The 19,085-nt window shown below is 43.8% G+C and overlaps 1 protein-coding gene across 1 annotated transcript; it reads left to right on the top strand.

Moving 5' to 3' along the window:
* The first annotated feature begins 728 nt into the window (after positions 1-728).
* On the top strand, positions 729-11,425 carry SHOX (short stature homeobox). The gene is made up of 5 exons (XM_053935184.1): positions 729-1,060; positions 4,179-4,387; positions 8,880-8,937; positions 9,028-9,116; positions 10,537-11,425. Exons 1-5 carry the CDS (start codon positions 787-789, stop codon positions 10,780-10,782), a joined length of 876 nt encoding a protein of 291 aa, XP_053791159.1. The 5' UTR covers positions 729-786; the 3' UTR covers positions 10,783-11,425.
* Positions 11,426-19,085: the final 7,660 nt, after the last annotated feature.

Consider the following 19,085-nt stretch of genomic DNA (forward strand, 5'->3'; position numbering starts at 1 on the left):
ACCCACCCACCGCCAGCCAGAACAGGCAACACTTTTAAAACAGCATTTTTGTTTCGCCGATTATTTTGACCGTTTAATTAAGAGAAATTAGCTAAATAGCAAATCAGGTAGAATTTCCAATGATTACAAAAAATGCACATCTCCGGCTTTTTATTCATTACCTTTTTTATTGAACACTCATTTTCCTTTCCTCTTGACAGCGATACATTTAATTGCAGGAGCTCAGTTATTTGGTTAGCTGTGGGTCCGTTTTTACTCACAGTGTTGCCACGCACAGGATGTCCTTAAAATCAATTAAGTCTTCCTCGACTCTCATTTCTGCAACCCATTTACAGAATGTAGATACCTATTTTCATGTTTTCCTCTTCCCCCCTCCCTCCCTTTTATTCCTCTCTCTCTCCCTCTCCCTCTCTCTCTCTCTCTCTCCCTCTCCCTCCCTCCTTTTCGCTGTTGCCTCTTTGCCTCCCTAAATCAAGGTGCAAAGATGCCAAAGAGTGATGAAATGAAAAGAAAGCCAATTGCTGGACTGAGGTGGGGGAGATAGCTGCTCGGAGTCCGCCTGCGACTATGGAGCAGTCAGTAATTGCTGGAGACAGGGAGAGCTGGGGGTTGGGCTGAGGTAGCCATGTATAAATAGTGTGATCTCAAATTGAAAGGCATAAATAACAGCAGGAGTGATCTAACCCTATACAGCCCATCTTCTACGTGCAAAAACAGCGTGCGGAGGACGGCCACATCTCCGATTGGAAACAAGTGGATCTCTGTGGATAAGACCACCGGGCAGCCATGGAAGAACTTACGGCTTTTGTATCCAAATCTTTTGACCAGAAAAGCAAAGAGAGCAGCAGCGGCAGTGGCAGCGGCAACAAGAAGGAGACCATCACGTACAGGGAAGTTTTGGAGAGTGGGTTGGCTCGCTCTAGGGAGCTTGGAAACTCTGATTCTAACCTGCAGGACATGACCGAGAGCAGCAACCATTGCCCGGTGCATCTTTTCAAAGACCACGTAGAGAGCGACAAGGACAAACTGAAGGAGTTCAACGCGGGCAGGACAGCGGAAGGTAAGAGCAGGGCTGGAAGCCCTCCGCCCCGCGCTTCTCGCTGGCAGCCCCGGTCCCCTCCCCAGCCGCCCCCGGTTCTCCGCAGCGGGGGCGACTTGGTCACCGCGGCCCCGGTTCTGGCCCCGGCCGGGCGAGCGGGATCGCCTCCCGCATCCTGCTTCCCTCCTGCGGCCACCTCCCTCCTGCGGCGGCGGGAACATAGGCTTAGGAACACGTACTCCTGCATGCATAACGTGAGCGTAGCCGTGAAAAAGAAGTCACAACTTCGGTCCTGCCCCCCCGCCAGCCCCCGTTCACATCCGAAATCGATCCGGTGCGTTAGGCGTTCTCTCGCCTGGGGGAAGGGGGCAGCGCAGCACGTCAGACGTTTTTGTCTATCTGTGTATTTTTGTACGAGGAAATCTTGTCCGGGGAGTTTAATGCCTTAGGAGACCTGTTCTTCCTGCTTCCGGGCCGTCAGGATGCTGCTGCTTGTTCCGGGAGAAAGCGGGAGGTGGAGAGGGCTCTCTCTGGACATTTTGTCTTGGGTCGGTCAGCCTGTCCTACTCAGAGGCTCCGACCGGCGGGCACGAGAAGCAGGAGAGGAGCCTGGCTGTGGGGCAGCTGCCCGGACCCGGTGAGACAGAACCTCGCTGCGGCGAGAGGCACCGGCCGACTGGTCCCTCAGTGTCCTGCCGGTCCTCTCACCTGGGCCAGGGCAGCTCGGCACCCCGCCGACAGAGGGGCAAAACGCCATCTCTTCTCTAAACAACAACAACAACGATAATTAAAAAAAAAACATATTTTTTTTAAAGCAAGACAACTAAAAATCCCACACAGGCTCACAGGGGAAGGAGAGAATTAAAAGGACGGGGGGATTAGAAAGTTGAGAAAGTGTCTCTAGGCAAGTTAGACAGGTGGACCTGCCTGGGGAGCTACTGGCTAGCTTGGGGTAATAAAAACCGGTTAATAGGTTGGGGAACAACAACCAGCCTTTCAGCTGTTTCCTACTGTTTGATCTTGTTTAATATAACACTGGGAGATTTAATTTACAGCCCAAACTTTTATTTAATCCTTCTCTTTTCTACCTGCTTCCCAAACAGAAGAACGGGGTATATTCCCATATTCGGGTACTCATATTTCTGCACAAGCCAATACCGCTCAGCTCTGCTTATTTTCCTTCTCTGGTCGAGACATTGAAAACCGACAAGATTCAGTTTAAGAGAATCATTCGATGCAGGTGATGATTTAAAAAAAAATGAAAGGAGGACATGCTTCAGGAATTAAAAATAGAATGAGAAGGAATGAAAAAAAAAATCCTCTACTACTCTTCCTTTTCCCCGTAAATCGAAATTCTGGCTTGTATGTTCAGCTAATCTAATCTACGGAGAGGGGCTGGGGGTGGGGATGGAAGGGAGGAGTTGGAAAGAGCTGAGATGCTTGTGACAGTTTAAATTCATGCCAGGTTTCAGTCTAATTTCAACTGATTCCGGCGTGTGATTTCAGTCCCACCGATATGCTAGTTAATATTTTATACCTATCACGGACATGCTGTAGCCTCGGAAAGAGACAGCTTTTGAACGCGCCTGATTTTCCCTAGGCATTTGCTGGGTTAGCACCCTCGTCTTTTCATAGGGATTCCCTTTACTGGAGAAATGAGAACAAAACGCCATTAAAACCAACCAGCGAATATCCCCATCCGGAGGCTAGACCCTTCCCAAAGTTTTATGTAGCCAGTATCAGCCCAGAGCCCGGGGAAACTACCACGGCCAGGGACAGTTTTCATTTTGGAAGTGAAAACGAATGCTTCTGCTTGGGTCCGGCCTGACTTAAGCCCAGATGCAGTTCAGGACGCTTTATTACGTTTAATTAACTTACGATTTGCAGTTTATAATTTGCATTTTGGGATGCTGTTAAGTATATAGGTTAATATATGTTCATGAGCACATTTCTCTTTGTGTATACATACATATATATGTATATAATACCTGTGTACTTGGTGAGGAAAAAGGGAATTAATTCGGGATCATCCGCAGATGCTACTGCCCCCAAATCCACACCACCCAGAAGGTGAGGCATGACAAAGGACAGGCTCGTCCCGGGACTCCGCTGGTGCCCGCGCTGGATGCGCACCCGGCGGGGTGCCCCAGGCAGGCAGGGGATCCCGGGGAACCGGTTCAGCCTAAAGTGGTGTCCCTAGCTCCAACATCTCTTCCTCTTTTCGTTAGCTGGATTTGAAAGAAGGACAGTGCCTTAGGCCTCCCGACATTAAGGAAAAAATTATAATAATAAAAACGTAGGAAATAATATGCCAAAGCAAAAGAAATCTCCCTACCCAAGGCATAAAAGGGGAACTGTTTTACCGCTGCCCCCACAGCCTCCCCTCTGCCCGGGACAAGCATTCTCAGCGGCTGCCTCTGGTCGCAAGCTCTCCACGAGCTCTGTTGGAGTCCCTGAAGGTTGGGAGGGTTCCTGCTGTTTCAGAGGGGCTGGGAGTGACCCATGGCCTTGGAGCCCGCTGTCCCACACAGGGCCGCGCGGGACCACCTCCCCCGGGGTTTCGACCTGCTGGCAGGTATTTTGGGGGAAAGAGGGGTGTTAAGGAGAAGAGAGACGGGCGGTCTCTGTCTCATGCCCAGGGAAAGTTTCTTTTACGAGAGAAATACTATCATCGTGGCTTCACCATGACGGCGGTAGGGAGCTTCTTGCGTAACCCTCTTTGGGAGAAAACGTCGCCGGAGAAACCCCCTTCCCCCACCTCTTCCCACTGCCTGGAGGCATCCTACCAACCCCTTCCCCGAATTGCCCGTACCAGCGGCAAGTCTTCCCCCTAACCCTGGAAAGAAAATAAAATTTTATCTATCTGTATAGTTTTTCTGATGGGGCAACAGACAGGCAAGCCAGCGCGGCTCCCTTCCTCCCTCCGGCCCGCGGGCGAGCTGCCCCCTGCCCGGCGCAGAGCCTGTAGCGGAGCTCAGCCCCTCTCGTCCCTCCGGGGCCTGTCCCCTCCGTCAGCTGCACCCGCAAGTTGTGCGGAGTTTGGGGACGAAGAGGGGAGGAGGGAGACTCCTGTGTGAGAGAATTTCGAAGAGGTGCGAGGGGAGGCTCAGTGTCGTTTTCTTCTTCCCCCTCCCGGCAGGGATCTACGAATGCAAAGAGAAGAGGGAAGATGTGAAGTCAGAAGATGAAGACGGACAGACCAAGCTTAAACAAAGGAGAAGCAGAACCAATTTCACACTAGAGCAGCTGAACGAGCTGGAAAGACTTTTTGATGAGACTCACTATCCGGATGCCTTCATGAGGGAGGAACTAAGCCAGAGGCTGGGACTATCTGAAGCTAGGGTTCAGGTAAGAGAAAGGCTCTGTTCCTGGAAACGTGCTCACCTCACTTCCTAACTGCCAGCGGATCCTAGCACAGTGCCCCGTTTCATGCAGAACGGGGAGGTGAAGGCAGAGGTGACACGTGTGATGGGAAAGCTGTTTGCAAGTCTGCTGTACCTGTCCTGCCAAACAGTTATTCTGCTCTGGGAATATCTGTCTGTGTCTAGTGTTTCCTAGGAAGGCGGTTAATTTTTTTTTTTTTTTTTTTTTTTTAATGTGTGTGGGGTAGGGTGGTTGGGTGGTGATAGTGTTGACAAGTCTCTAATAACTGAACAACTGATATTTTTTTTTAATTATTTCCCCCCCACACACACACCTTGTAAACGTGCCATTTACTCTCCCTTAATCCTTGTTTTCTTCCCGTTTTTTCTATTATGGGGCCATTATGGGGTAGAAAAAAAGAAAAAGGCCAGAAAACAATCGCCTGAATAAGGCTAGACAGTTTGGGTGCTGAGGGACGGGATTAGCCAGAGCCGGGGGAAAGGTGCCGGCTCTGATTCGCACAGAAAGCGTATGAATGCATGCCACCCCATCTGGTGGAGGTTCCCCCCGTCCCTCCCATCCCACTTCAGAGACAGCTAAATGCCAATTAGACTTCGAAATCTTGAAAATAGATCCGGGTTGCTGTAGTCCTGGGGCCACCAGAGCTGTCTGTTTGGGTGGCTCCACATCGATTATTTTAAAATTTGATTTTCAGTTTGATGCAGAGGAAAAATACTCCCTCTTCCCCCAAGCCAACTAGGGAATGCTTCCACAAAACAGATGTCATATTAAGAGAAACAAAAACCCTCAACCAAACAAAAAAAACCCAACATAGAAATAATTAACAAAAATCTACCTAGAAAAAGTAAGATCAACCTGTGGCTCTCTGAGCAGACCCAGAGCAGGAGAAACCTGAAGGAAATCTCTTCTTATATTAAAATTCTGTACTTGGCCTAACAGACACAAACCAAACTAAAACTCAAGAAGAAAAAGTCACCAAGGCAATCCCACCGCTGAACAAAACGCCTTCACACCCTGGAGACAAGAGATGCCCATGTATATGTATATCTGCCTATAGGAGTGTGCGGGTAGCTACACATAGGCATGGGTATGGCTCTGTGGGCATAGATGGAGACCTCCATGCCTTGACCTCACTCCCAGGGCACAGCGGGAAGTGGAGAGACAGGGCCCCGAGCTGGAGTGGGGAGAGGGGTCTGTTTGAGCCCCTCCTTAAGCGTGGAAGGCAAGCAGATAGTGCACACTGCTCAGCCAGCATATGTCTGAGCAAGCCACTACCTCACTTTAAACAACTGTCTCCTGGAGGCAAATCCTGAAATAAATGGAGTACCTAAGTTGCTTTTGGTTTTTTTTTTTTTTTTTTTTTTTTTTTTTTGTGTTTTTTTTTTTTTTTTTTTTTCCCTTTGGTCTTCTTTCAAAATGTTTCAAGGTTTTATTTTCTCTTGAGCTCCTCTGACTCTCAGTACAAACTGAGCAGGGCAAGGGATGGTGCCGGGCATATGCCTTAGGAATGGCAGCTTGCAGGGAATATTGCAGGGGTTCAGAGTGCTGCTGGCCTACTTTCTCCTGGAAGATTGATCTAACCACACCATATAAATTAATGAAAAGATTAAACTTTTGCTGAAGGGGACATCAACTCTTATGTCATCTTCCCAGATCTTCTTACTTGGGCTCTGTAATATCTTTCCAAGGCCTTGATGTACTGTTTCTATAAAAATAAATTACTTGTAATTGAATTCTGCACTCTTTCTTTCAAGTACTTTATTACTGAGGAGCACCTTAACAGGATGTTCATAGTTACAGGAAAATTGGTGCTTCAAGTGCTTACAGATCTTAAAACACCACACACACACACAGAATAAAAAAAAAAAAAAAAAAAAAAAAAACTCCCCAAAAAATCAGAAGGAGATTATGATTGAGGTTAAAAAAAAGTATTTATTAATTTGATAAAAGTGGTTTGTGTGGATTAAAAAAATCCCTATACATAAAATAAGTATAAAGAGGAAAAAGAGGGAAAATGGATAGTTAATTAGGAAATAAGCAGACAGTTAATATAAGTGGAAGCAGAAAAAAAAAAAAAAAAACCAGAAAAAGGCAGAAAAGGGAATGGTTTGGTTTTTGTGTTTTTTTTTTTTTTCCCTAATACTCTCAGAATTGTTCTCTAATTCCTATCTGAACCTCTTGTCCCTTGCTGTTAAAGGATATAGTTTCAATTTAGCGTGGAAATTTGCTGTAAATAAATTGAAGCTCCTATGGTAGCTAGTCCTTATTAACCTTTTATTTTTAGTGTTGTACTGGAAACTCATATCACCCAGCTGTCAGGGTTATAATTGAAAGTTATGAGACCATAGTGAGGAGCAGGCAGTAATTCAATTACAACAAATATCTTTGGGTTTATGGTGCAGGGCTAAATTAAATGTCATTATTCACTGTCTCTAATGGAAATCAAAAGGAAATCAGATTAGAGCATTTGTGAAAGAAATCACTGAGTGATCCTTAATGAAGAAATAACTGTCTAAAACAGTGTACTGTGCTTTACTTAGCATATTCATGACTAATTGGAATTGATCGTGAATCACACCAAGCCTGATTTATTATCGCTTAATGCAGTGGCTAATTCATCACTTTTATTCCTCATAACCTTATTTTTTCGTAGCTAAAGGGAAAGGCCACTTCGTTTTCGAGATTTAAATATAATTTCGGTTTGAAAGATGTTCTGATTTGCAAGAGAAGTTGTTTAAACGCTGCTTAAATTTCTTCTGACAATTTACACTGCTTTGTCGAAGCGGGGGGGGCATGGGGAATACACACAAGGAGATTTCCTGCAAGGATTTACCACAGTAAAAAAAGATGTATTATTGTCACTACAGCTCGATAATATTTTGCATGCTCATATTTAAATACATATGTACATGTGTATAAATCCCTAACGGTCCAGTTAAAAGGAGAAGCGATGCATGTTACTAATATTTGCGTATTGCTGGTAGGGAAAAATAGGCTTGTGCCGCGCTGTGCTGTGCAGGGCAGCGGGGCGGCAGCGATGCCCTCTTAGCACGGGGAGGGTTGCGCTGGCGACAGTCGTCAGGGACAGGAACCAGGATTCGCTGGCGGGTGGGTCGGTCTGTCTGCCTGTCTGCCCGTCCGTCGGTCGGTCGGTCTGTCCGCACCCGCTGTGCTCCACAGTCGCCCGGTGCACGCTTCCCCCACAGACACCCTAGGCAGGAAAAATGGTGCGCTAAATCAGAGAAGGCCAATTCCTACTTAAGAAAATCACTGAGGTACCCGAGGTAATTAATGCCTTCGGAAGCCTTTCTTTGCACTAATTACTCCGTTGTAAATGACCATCATTAAGGCAATTGAAGAAAGCTTGAAGGGAAAATTTGATGTAGGAAGTGCAGTTAGTATTAATTAACCGTATGATCTCTTGGCAAGTGCAAGAACATCAAAGGTTGTAGGTGTTTACTTAGCCACAAGATTTTATCAGCGGTGAAAGCAAATGTTTGTCCATATTTGGTAGGTTTTGGTGTAAAGATAAGGATCCGCAAAATATTTTGGCCCGCTTTTCTGATAATGTTTTGGGGAGAGCTGTTAATCGAGTACGGCAGAAGGGGAAAAGTAATGAAGGTCTGAAATGCCCCTGGAAAAGAGGCACGGAAGCGCAGTGGCAACTGCAAAGTTCTGCGATTGTTTGAGCGAGAACGGCTGGAATTGGGGAAGCATTATCGAATTACAGGCGTTCCTCGGGTAGGGGTATGAGCACTTCTTTACATCCCAGCCTGCAAAAGGTGCTGCTCTTGTCTGGCCAGAAGTCTGCAGAAGCAGATTTTGTTTTCTTTAACATTTAGGGAACGGGGAATGACTCAGACCCTTTCGCGAAGGTTGAGTGTCTCTCATCTTGTCAGAGATCATCGATTTTAAGCCCAGCTCGGGAGATGGCAGGAGCTCCAGTCTCTTGGGGGCCAGACCCTAGAGTCTGATCTGGCCCACGCTGGCTCTTCCCGGGCTGCTTAAGATGATTAGGAAGGGTACGAGAGTCCCACCCGTCCTGCGGGTGGTCTCACTGTAAGTGTCGCTCCCGACGGGTGGCAGAAATACTGCCTCTGCCTGCCCAGGGGACACGGAGCCCTCCGGGACCGGTGCTACGCGGCAGGCTCCTGGTCTTTCCCTCTGCGAGAGCGCTTCCCGACTCCTAGGTTCAACTGAGGGACCACAACAAGGAGCAGGACCTCCCGTCCAAACAGCCCCACAGCAGCACAGAGAAGGGCTCATTCCGCCTGGGGTCGAGATCATCCCCTTGACTGCTCCCGAGGGGAGACCTCAGCAAAGCTGTGCAGTCACTCGCCTCAACCCCCCTCCATCTCTAGTTCATGAGATAATGCTCCCTTAGCAGCTGCCTAGGCCACCTTCATTTTTCTGTTGTTGTTTTGTTTTTGTTTTTGTTTGCTTTTTCTTTTCACAGGTCTGGTTTCAGAACAGGAGAGCAAAGTGCCGAAAACAGGAAAACCAGATGCACAAAGGTGGGTTAGGGGTGCGGACCGGCCGGGGGCTGGCGGCCTCGAAGCCCCGGGGCGCCTTCGCCACTCACCCGACCCTGTCTCTCTCCGCAGGTGTGATCTTGGGAACCGCCAGCCATTTAGACGCCTGCAGAGTAGCCCCCTATGTGAATATGGGAGCCCTGAGGATGCCTTTCCAACAGGTAGTTAGCTCCGGTTTTATTTTACTTTCCCTCAGTAAGCTCCGACCCCCATTCGTTTGCACGGGAGGAAGCCGGACACGTTTACAAGTGCCATTTATATAGAAGTTGGCACGTATTAAAAACAGGCTGTAAAACTTGGTGAAGGAGCCTCCGCCCGGCTTTCGGGAGCTCAGCCCTCCTCGGGACCGAGCGGGGGGTCCCGCGGCCCCGGGAGGCGCCGTCGGGGCTAAGGGCCCCTGCGCCGCCGGGCGATGGGCTGGCACACGGCCCCAGGGCCGCCCGCAGACCGGACCGGCCTCCCGGGGGCGCATCGCCTTCTCCGGGCGGGGTGGGCCCGGAGTGCCCGGACAAGCCCGCCCGCCCTCTGCGGGGACGGAGCGGCTCGGTCCCGAGTAGCCCAGGGGGCTTTGGTCTCCCCCTGGCGCCGGAGAGCGCTGCGGGAGGAGGCTCTTCCACCCGGTGGACGAAACCGCAAAAACTATGCGGACCCTTGCTCTGTAGTTCCCTCCTCATTCCCGGGCGGGCTGTTGAGATCTGTCCTTTTCCGATGGATGCGACCACCCTGGAGGTGGGGAGCCTGCACTCAAATGCTCTGCCACCCTGATGGTCAGCCAGGACAGAGGCAATGGCAGAGCGCAGACACCAACGCCACAGCGGGGCCCGGGTCCGTGCCCCAGCGATGCGCAGCCACCGGGGAAGGCCGCTGGGGAAAACCGGGATGAGGGTGATGAAATTCCATTCTCGCTTCTAGCCGGCTGTAACTCTCCCTCCCTCGGTTTTTTTTTTTTTTTTTTTTTTTTTTTTTTTTTTTTTTTTTTGTCAATTAATCGGGGAATTGATTTTTTTCCAGCCCAAAGGGATCCTCCACCACCTCCTCCGTCTCGGAGACACGTGGAGCTGACAGATTAATTGTATTGATTTTTTAAAAGACATATTTGGACCAAAATAATTAAATACATAAATAAACTCTCCCCCACTCCTCCCCGAACCTACCCGAAGCTGAAATCTCTCAGTCAACCCAATGTGTTTGTGTAGGTCTAGAAAGCTCCAAAGCAAACACTAGCCGGGTATAGAAGGGACCCACGGCCAAAGAGTTTTTAGCAAGGTATAAATAAACATCCCTGGAAAAAAAAAAAAAAAAAAAAAAAAAAAAAAAAAAAAAAAAGCTATGTAGCACTTGTTGGCGCCCGTTCCTTGGGCCGCATTTATTTATTTATTTATTTACTTACTTACTTACTTACTTGAAACGACCAGGAGGAGGTTTAAGCGTGTCTCTGTGCCCTTGGTGGAGCAAGGAGCGGAGGTTTGCCGCCCTGACTGCGGGGGGAGCGGATCGGGGTTGGGGATGCGTGGCCTGGGGGGCTGTGTGTCCCTCGCCGCGGGCTCGGGGCTGACGCCGTGTCTCTGCCCCGCCGCCCAGGTCCAGGCGCAGCTGCAGCTGGAGGGCGTGGCCCACGCGCACCCGCACCTGCACCCGCACCTGGCGGCCCACGCGCCCTACCTGATGTTCCCGCCGCCGCCCTTCGGGCTGCCCATCGCCTCCCTGGCGGAGTCCGCCTCCGCCGCCGCCGTGGTGGCCGCCGCCGCCAAGAGCAACAGCAAGAACTCCAGCATCGCCGACCTGCGGCTGAAGGCCCGGAAGCACGCCGAGGCCCTGGGGCTCTGACACGCTTCCCCCGAGCCCCCCATCACACCCCGCCCCGGGTGCCCGCGGCGGGCGGGCGTGTGACCCGCACGGACCGCCGCTCTGCCCCTCCGCTCCTCCTCATCCTCCTCCTCCCTGGCTGCAGGGCGCGCAGCGAGCGCTCCGGCCGCCCTGCCGCCTTATCTCTTTTTTTATTTTATTTTATTTTATTTTGGTTTTGTTTTTGTTTCTTTCCCCTTCCCCGAGGTCCGCGAGCGCCACTTTGCTCGCCCGCTCGGCCCCAGGGACTCGGCGGCCGCGAGGTGCCGCGTGGCGCGGTGGGGACGCTCCGCCCGCCGTGGGCCCCCGGACACAACACACGCGAGCAGCAAACACGCACCCGCCCGCCAGAGACTCCTCGGAGGACAAAGTAGGTGGGAGGAGAGAGAAAAGAGAGTTTAAAAAAAATCACAAAAAGAGAAAAAAAAAAAAAAAAGAAAGGAAACGATCTCTAAATTATGTTAATCTGTGAACATTGGGACACTTTGGATTTTTGACCCTGGCAAAAGTGATCGCTCCGGCATAACGTCATCTGCTGCTGTCAGTTTTGCTACCTTGTGCATGTGTCAAACTAAACACGTTTTGAAGATCAGAAATATATTAGAACAAAACTAAACAAAACAAATAGTAATAATAATAAATAATAAATCCTTGGGGCTGGTCTCCATTAAAGATGACATTTCTTTGTTGCCAACAGTATTATTTCACTGCCATGAATCTCTTCCATCACTGAGGAGCTGCTGCTGCTGCAGAACTGGTTTGAATTTAAATGTGGAATTTCAGATCGGAGGCAAGGCAGATTTTTATTTTCCTTCTTTTCTTTCCTAAAAAAAAAAAGAGCAGCAATAACAAAAAAGTGTGTATCTCAAATGGCTATGTCCTTTGAAAGAAGAAAAAAAGAGAGACTAGAATTTACTAATTGTAAGTGATAATTTGAAAGATGGGAACAATAAGAAATGCACCTGTTTGCCAGAATTACGTGAACTCAAAGAGATGTATTGTGCCATAGAAACAGGTCAATTTTTCATTTTTCCCCCCAAATGCCTAGATCTTTGAATCAGAATCTCACTGTTTTACAGGATGTAGAAAGAATGAGTTATACAACAAAGATGGACATATGGTTTTAAGGCATAATACTGATGCAGCATTAATTTTAGTGAAATGCAATTAAGTGCAGTAAAGTGCAATACTGTAAATATTATAGATTAAAAAAATAGCCGTACTTATTCCGTTATTAACCAATTCTGCAAGATCCATAACTTAAATCCTTTATGCTCGGACTGGTGCATTGCAGCTCCTTGCCAAAATGACAGTCCGAGTCTTCTAGGAATGGATAAAGTTATATCTATCACATATGGGAAAAGGTAGATACTATGATTTCTAGTCAACTTAATGTGCCATATTTCTCGGAAGGAAGCTGAAAAATCTGTATGACACTTTCACATGGTTTTAGGTAAAAAAGCAAAACAACAACAAACCCAAACAAGTTAAAATAATCTATAGAAGTGTTCTGTGGAAGAGGACAAGTTCAATATTTGGCCATTTTAATTTTTGACTGTGATTTGGACAAGTATTAAGCTAATGCTTAAGCAAAGAAACGACTACAAATCCAACAAGGATGGAGAGCAGGGAAGTCCTTTAAATTGTATTACCAAAGTGTCTGGGTTTACTGACCCTCCTCCCCACTTTTACTTTTTTCTGTTATTCACTTCTAATTAGGTTTGGGTTTTTTAAAAAAAAATTGCTGGGGAGGAGAGAGGAAGGTACAAATAGTAGTCTTGTCTTCATCTAACAAGATAGTTATTTGTTGCCTTCACTACCAAGGTCTGTGTTGATGGAAGGTTATCCTCTGAATAGCACCATTATTAGGCCTGCTTTTTATGTCTCATTTAGCAATCCATTACTAATTTTGGCTTTTGCTGATATTTATCAAATCCAAATACTACTGTAGGACAAAAATTCATGCTTAGGATAATTTTTAGAGACTTTTCTTCTTTTTTGTGTTTTTTTTTTCTCCTTCAAATTTTGATATTTTCTAGCAAACAGATTTTCTGGAATGTCAAAATTGTGCCATTTCCCTTCTATTTATTATGTGAGAAGTAGTTAACGTCTTGGATTTGCTGGGACTGATAAAAGTTGCCTGCCTTTTTTACCTCTTTGTGAAAGTCTAGTACCTTTTTAAAGCAAGGCCAAAATATGAAAGTAGCATTACTTGTTGCTGAGAAATACAGACCAAATCTCAGGCAACTAACTATTTCTTAATGAAACAAAACATTGTCTGGAAAGTAAAATGTTATTCATAATGATGTCTGAAATTCTAGTTAGAATGAGAAATATTTGGAGTGGTTCTAGCACTTCTAAAATGCAGATCTGAAAAATAATAAACATTAGTACAAAGATGGTTTAGGCTAAAGTAAATAACTTGTTGTACTGGACACCCACAGCCATTGAAGGAGAATTAGATACATGGTGTTGAAGACCAAAGGCATAGAGCTATTGACTGAATGGGGACTGCTTGTTATCTGTACCTCTGATCTAATTATTAGCTTTTCAAATCCTCTTTTGAGGATTTGAGAGAGGCTTACGTGATTATTTTGCAGTCCTGCAAAATAATGCAGGACTTTCAAAAAGGAGTGATTTTTACCCTCAAATAATTCCATAGAACTTGTTGAAGTTGTAGGGTTGGGATATGAATTTTCTCAGACATCCAAGTGAGACGCTGAGAAGTGCTACCAGTCTCACAGTGTTACAGAATACACATACAGTATGCATCCACATTGTATGGGAAGGAATAACTTTCTGCCTTTGTTGTTCTACTAGATATAAAAACAGCAAAAAATGCCCATACATTTCTCTCAGAAATTTTACTTCTTTATGGTATTCAAATCACAGCGGCAACATGAATACAATTCCCTGCTAAGATGAAATAAGGCTGGTAGTGTAGCATACATCTTTCCAGAATGAAATATTCTTACTTTTTTCTGAGTGCTTTCAATGGATGTCTCAAGGACAGTCTTGCTCTCTACCACAGAAGGGAAGAAGGTGGCAAGATTTAAGGATACTTTGAAGGAGGTACCACAGCTCAGCCTGGGAAGAGGGGCAGGGTGCTGCTGGGAATCTACCAAGGTGATTCGTACTGCTCTTGCTTTTCATTTGGCATGAAAGGAAATGAAAAGCTGCACTGTGTAGGGGTTGTTGCCAAAACTGGTTCTGCTTTGCTTTCTTGAATGGACCAATTGCGTTAGTGAGGGCGTAAAAGCTTTGCCTTGTTTTGGATGATACGCACAGGTGACCTCCTCTTCTTGTCATCTTTACATCATTGGGAAGAAATGAGGCATCCTACCTGGCCTACCATGTATTGGACTGTACTTTTCTCTAAGTGGAAGTCACTGTGGCTCCATTCATCGTGTGGAGCTCCAGTGATCCATACAAGTTGGGATTTGGACCAAAGCATCTACTCCATTTCTGTTAATGTGTGGTCTCTTTTTGTTTGTTTGTTTGTTTTTGTTTTTAATTGTTTTCTTAAGTAGGTTGGAGGTTGAAGATAACACAGTCATGGTCCTGAGGTGCTTATTAAAATTTAAAATACCGTAATTGTTTGAGATTCTCAAGCATGCCAAGCCTCATTTACTGTCCACTATCATCCAGCCTGATCTTTGTGTAATCTTTGATTTGAGAAGTGTGAGATTTCCAAGATCATCAAAACAACAGCCACTGAGCAGAATTTCCTTGGAGGAGGCCTCCATTTAGCATATGTGGATTGCTAAAGAATCTTTCTTGGACGATTTGTATGGCATTTGAAAAATAACTTGAATTAATGCCAAATGAATAATGATGTTTATAAGCAAGACTATAAAGAAGGCATCATGCCTTAAAGGGGCCCCTTTATAATGGAAAGAATAGATTAAGAATAGATTCTGTTTTTTTTTTTTTTTTTTAACTGTCAAATAACTTAAAATACTTCATTCATTTGTACCAAAATAGCCAGTTGACTCCATGGCTCATTTTTATTGACTTGGGAATATGTGAAAAAAATTTTACTGAAATTTTTTTTGCTTTGTAGGGTCATATAGATGTAGTGACATTTTGGTTAATATCATAATACTTAGCACTTATATGATATTCATTTGCAAAACACTGTATGTAATGTCTATTATTTAATCCTCACCCATTATGGCAGGTATGAATTGTTGTCCCCATTTTTGTAGAAATTAAGGCATATAAATGAAGGGCCAGGTTCCATCACTCACTGTCAGCACTGAGTATGATTTCTTTTGTTTTTGTAATGTAGCAGCATCCCCCAGATCATAATCTGACATGAGCTTTGTGGTGGTAGACAACCTTTTACATAGCCAGGGCTTCTTGAAATTTAGACTCTGTATCTGACTTCAGCAAAAGTTTTAAAGGGCACACTGAATGTGTTTTGGAGTGTCAGAATGTGCCTGTGAGTTATTTCTACAGAGCATGAAGTTACTGTCCAATTCTCTGACCCTGTATGCCAGTGGGGATTTTGTTTGACTCAATGTTTGTGTCAGTGCTAAGACTAAAACCAAATTTCCAAGTTCCCGACAGCATGCACAAATTGCTAGGAAACTCTGATTTCCAACTTCCCCTACTATAAATTTTTCACACAGACCAAGTGTACAGATGTCAATTCTTTGCATGCTTTATCTGCTATGTCTTTTAGTCCTATGTTTGCCTATAAAATAATAATAAGACTTGATTTTGAATTGACATAACATTGACACATTGGGACTGTTGACTCAAATCAAATAGACATGTAGTAGTACAGAAATCCAGATCCCTAAGGCAAGCCCAGGTTATGGATTTATTTATTTTTTTGTGATGAAAAATACGCATGTTTTCTGCTTGTTTAAATGTGCTAGGCAAAATAATTTTTTTTTTTCTAAACAGATAATTTTAGTTTTTGGAAGCATTATTGCTTTGGAGATGGCAGGCTTTTTTTCCCCTTCAGTTTGAGGAAAACTTTTAAAGTATAGGAAAAAGAGATGACACGTTTTTCTTAGAAATGTGTTTATTTTTATAATATCTAATATCTAATGATCCAGGTGGTGTCTTTGTTACTGCTAATTTTACACAACTCTATGAAGTGCACACAGCCAATATGGTTGGAAATTTTTTGTGTTCCCGTTTAAAAAGGATGGTTGAAGTGCCCCACTTTTCATCTGTAAGCAACCTTCTCACCCCATTATGTTGTTTTCTTTCCCTGATGTGACAGCATTTTCATGGCAAAAAAGTTTTCAAACAGCTGTGGATAACATGGCAACAGCTTCTCATTTGGTCCTTTGAAAACCTCTACTGATTGCAGTTAGATGTGATAGGGCTGGAGAAGGCCTGGTATTGCTTGGAAACTAAAACAAAAAATAAAAAGAAGTGCGATGTGCTACAGAGTGTGATCTCTTCTCCTTCAGAGATGAATACAGCCTTCTGCTTTATGCCTTGTGCTTGTAAAATGGCGTCTCTAAGTCACTTCTTTAAAAGGTACAACATGGGCCCTGTCAGTGTAATGCTGTGGCTAATTTGGTATTGGCTATTTTTGCTGTCTGGCTTTTTTAGCTGGGCCAGTGGAAGGCCACAGGCTTTGGTGTTTGAGGCATTCTTCAAAAGGGGTATGATGCCAGATATCCCTCAAATTCTTTTCTGTTAGACAGATTTGATGCTAAAAGTTGGTTCCTAATTTTAGTAAATTTGCTGATTTCTGATAAATAATTGAAACATAATGTAGTTCATGCAACTTATATTGAAAATTGATATATAACTAAAATCAGTTGAAGAATGTAGAAAATATCAGATTTTGAAGCTGAAGATATTTATTGAAAGACAATACTTTCATGAATCTAGGCTTATGGTATGTATTAATTACATCAAAGACAGGCAAATATCTCTGTTTCTTTGTATTAATGTATGTGGATGTTTTATTTATTTTTTGTTTGAAAATTCTAAATGTGTATTATTTTAATTATGTTGAGTGTAAATTTGACAATACTTTGCATTTATTTTTATATTTTAAAACCCTCTTGCTTTTGCAAAAGTATGAGCAGCCAGTATGATTTGCAGTACCATAGCATTATTTTGTTTATGTAGTCACAGTGTGTCTGATTTACAGACATTTCAGGGATTGCTAAAGTGAAACAAACAAACAAAAAAACCTTCAAACCAAACTCATCTTAAAAGGTTGTACCCCTTTGCTATTGTGGAAGAGAAAAAGAAACAAGCAAACAACCTTTTTTTAGGTCTTGATTATGCCAGCATGCTCCTACATGAATTCATCAGACATTTTGAGTTCCATTTTTTGGAGTGTATTATGTTGAATCACATGATATGAATGTACATCTTGTAAAAGTGAAATATGAATAAACTTATAAATATTTGTAGTCAAGTGTTAACGGATACTCAGAATAACTGCTACCAAAGGGAATGTAAATAACAAGATATTTCCCCTTCCCTTAAAACAGAGCTTTTTCTTCTGTATTTAATACTTTTTCATGCACCTTATTCACTTTCTCCTTGCAAGGAATCAAAGCTGTGCATCTTATTCTGTAGGCTTTTATGCAAATTGTACAGAGCAAGTTGTAGCTTAGTGATGGTTAATTAGAAGTTACTTTTGTACCCATCTAATAATAATAATGTGATTTTTTTTTGTTTTGTTTGCTATCTTATATTTTTAAAGAGATAATAATTTTTCCCTGATGTCAGAAGGAATAAAGGAGCCTTCACAGTGGAACATCCTAGGGATTGTATGTGATGGCTCTGATCTGTTGTCTGTTCAAATCAATAGGAAAGGCACTACATCAGGCTTTTATTTTTCAGGCGATTAAGGAGTGTTTTCCATGTCCCTGCTTGTTGGTATGTTAGATGCAATTTTCTCCCATAGTTTATTCTTTATAGCTGTAATGCAGCATTCTGATCTTGAAAAGTATATTTAGGGAATCCTTTGTGAATCAGGTCCTAAACTTCCAAACTAGTCACAAGAGTCAGGTTAGACTTTTCTTGTTCGAAAGTCAGTTTATCTAACACATAAATGGCATTTAAACTTTATAAGCCTTGTGATAAAGGGTGGTTTCATATCCCAACCCTTCCCACAAGTCCTCCCAGAATCTCTTTATTCTTTCTTGTCTGCAGCTGGCTGTGTATGCTGAAGTCAGAAGTTGTACATACCTTTTCCAACCTTGCATTTTCTGAAAGTATTTACATTTACATTGGAGTTCTGTCATGGAACATAACTGGCAAGCAGTTGGTGCAATATTCCCACATCATGATTACTGTTTTTCTCTAAGCCAACACCACAAACTGACATCCTGTTTTTCCTGTCAATAACTATGTAAGAGACAGGCTATTATAAGAAAATGAATCCTTCCTTTCTGTAGCTCAAAGATACATGGGCAAAGATATATAGTTGTCAGTAGTACATTCTGTAAGAGTTATCAGAAAGAAATACAAAGTGTAACAGTGTGTGTTGAAAGATTATCTTTACCAGAAGACTGTCCACTAGCCATTTATGAACAAATATACTCTATTTTTTTTATTTTTTGTTTATTCATATTTCAGTTTCACATGTTGAAAAGAGCGATAAGTTCTTTTAGCAATTTGGTTGTTAAGAAGAAATTTTTTTTCCTCTCAGTTTTCATTAATTAGCATGTTCTTTTCCAGTGGTTACTTGTTGTATTGCTTTCTGAAACCATTGACAGTTCTGAGGGAAGTTTCCTCTCTCTTGTCTTTGGGTATATTTTTCTTCTTCTTTGCAGGAAAATTTATTTTTAAATCAAAAAAATCTATACTTTGACCCTATAGCCATTGGCATTTTTGGCTACAGTCTCTAGATCACTCTAAATTTAATTGGATAAAAATAAACACAGTAACGAATTCCTCACAAATTGTCAGTAAAATTTCCTTTTTTGAGTAGCTTTTCTCAGACTCTTATTTTTTGAACTGAAAAGAAAATTATAAAGAGCTACACAGGAAACAGGGTTGAGTATCTGCTGGCATGAATACCCTTGAACTCTGGAAATTTTAAGAGTATGCGTGGTTCAGTCCTATATTGCCCGCATATCCAAAAGTCCAGTTAAAGTTAGAGAGAAATCTGTATACTCAAGTCTGCAGTAGCAACCACAGAAAGACAGAGCTACTTTCAAGGACCACATGTAAATTACTGGAGATTGGATAACAGAACAAAAGGAAATGTATGTAATTTCATTTCCCTGAATCAAATACTCAGACTTCATTACCAATATGATTAAGGGTAATGATCCTACTCTTACATTTAA

This window comes from Vidua chalybeata, chromosome 2, assembly GCF_026979565.1.
Source record: "Vidua chalybeata isolate OUT-0048 chromosome 2, bVidCha1 merged haplotype, whole genome shotgun sequence".
In the NCBI taxonomy this organism is placed as follows: domain Eukaryota; kingdom Metazoa; phylum Chordata; class Aves; order Passeriformes; family Viduidae; genus Vidua; species Vidua chalybeata.

Bases quoted from the DNA above. Each gene is read 5' to 3' on its own strand.
- SHOX (XM_053935184.1), top strand. From the start codon at position 787: ATGGAAGAACTTACGGCTTTTGTATCCAAATCTTTTGACCAGAAAAGC. The intron at 4,388-8,879 runs GTAAGAGAAAGG...TTCTTTTCACAG, and splicing joins TATCTGAAGCTAGGGTTCAG to GTCTGGTTTCAGAACAGGAG. The intron at 9,117-10,536 runs GTAGTTAGCTCC...CCCGCCGCCCAG, and splicing joins TGAGGATGCCTTTCCAACAG to GTCCAGGCGCAGCTGCAGCT.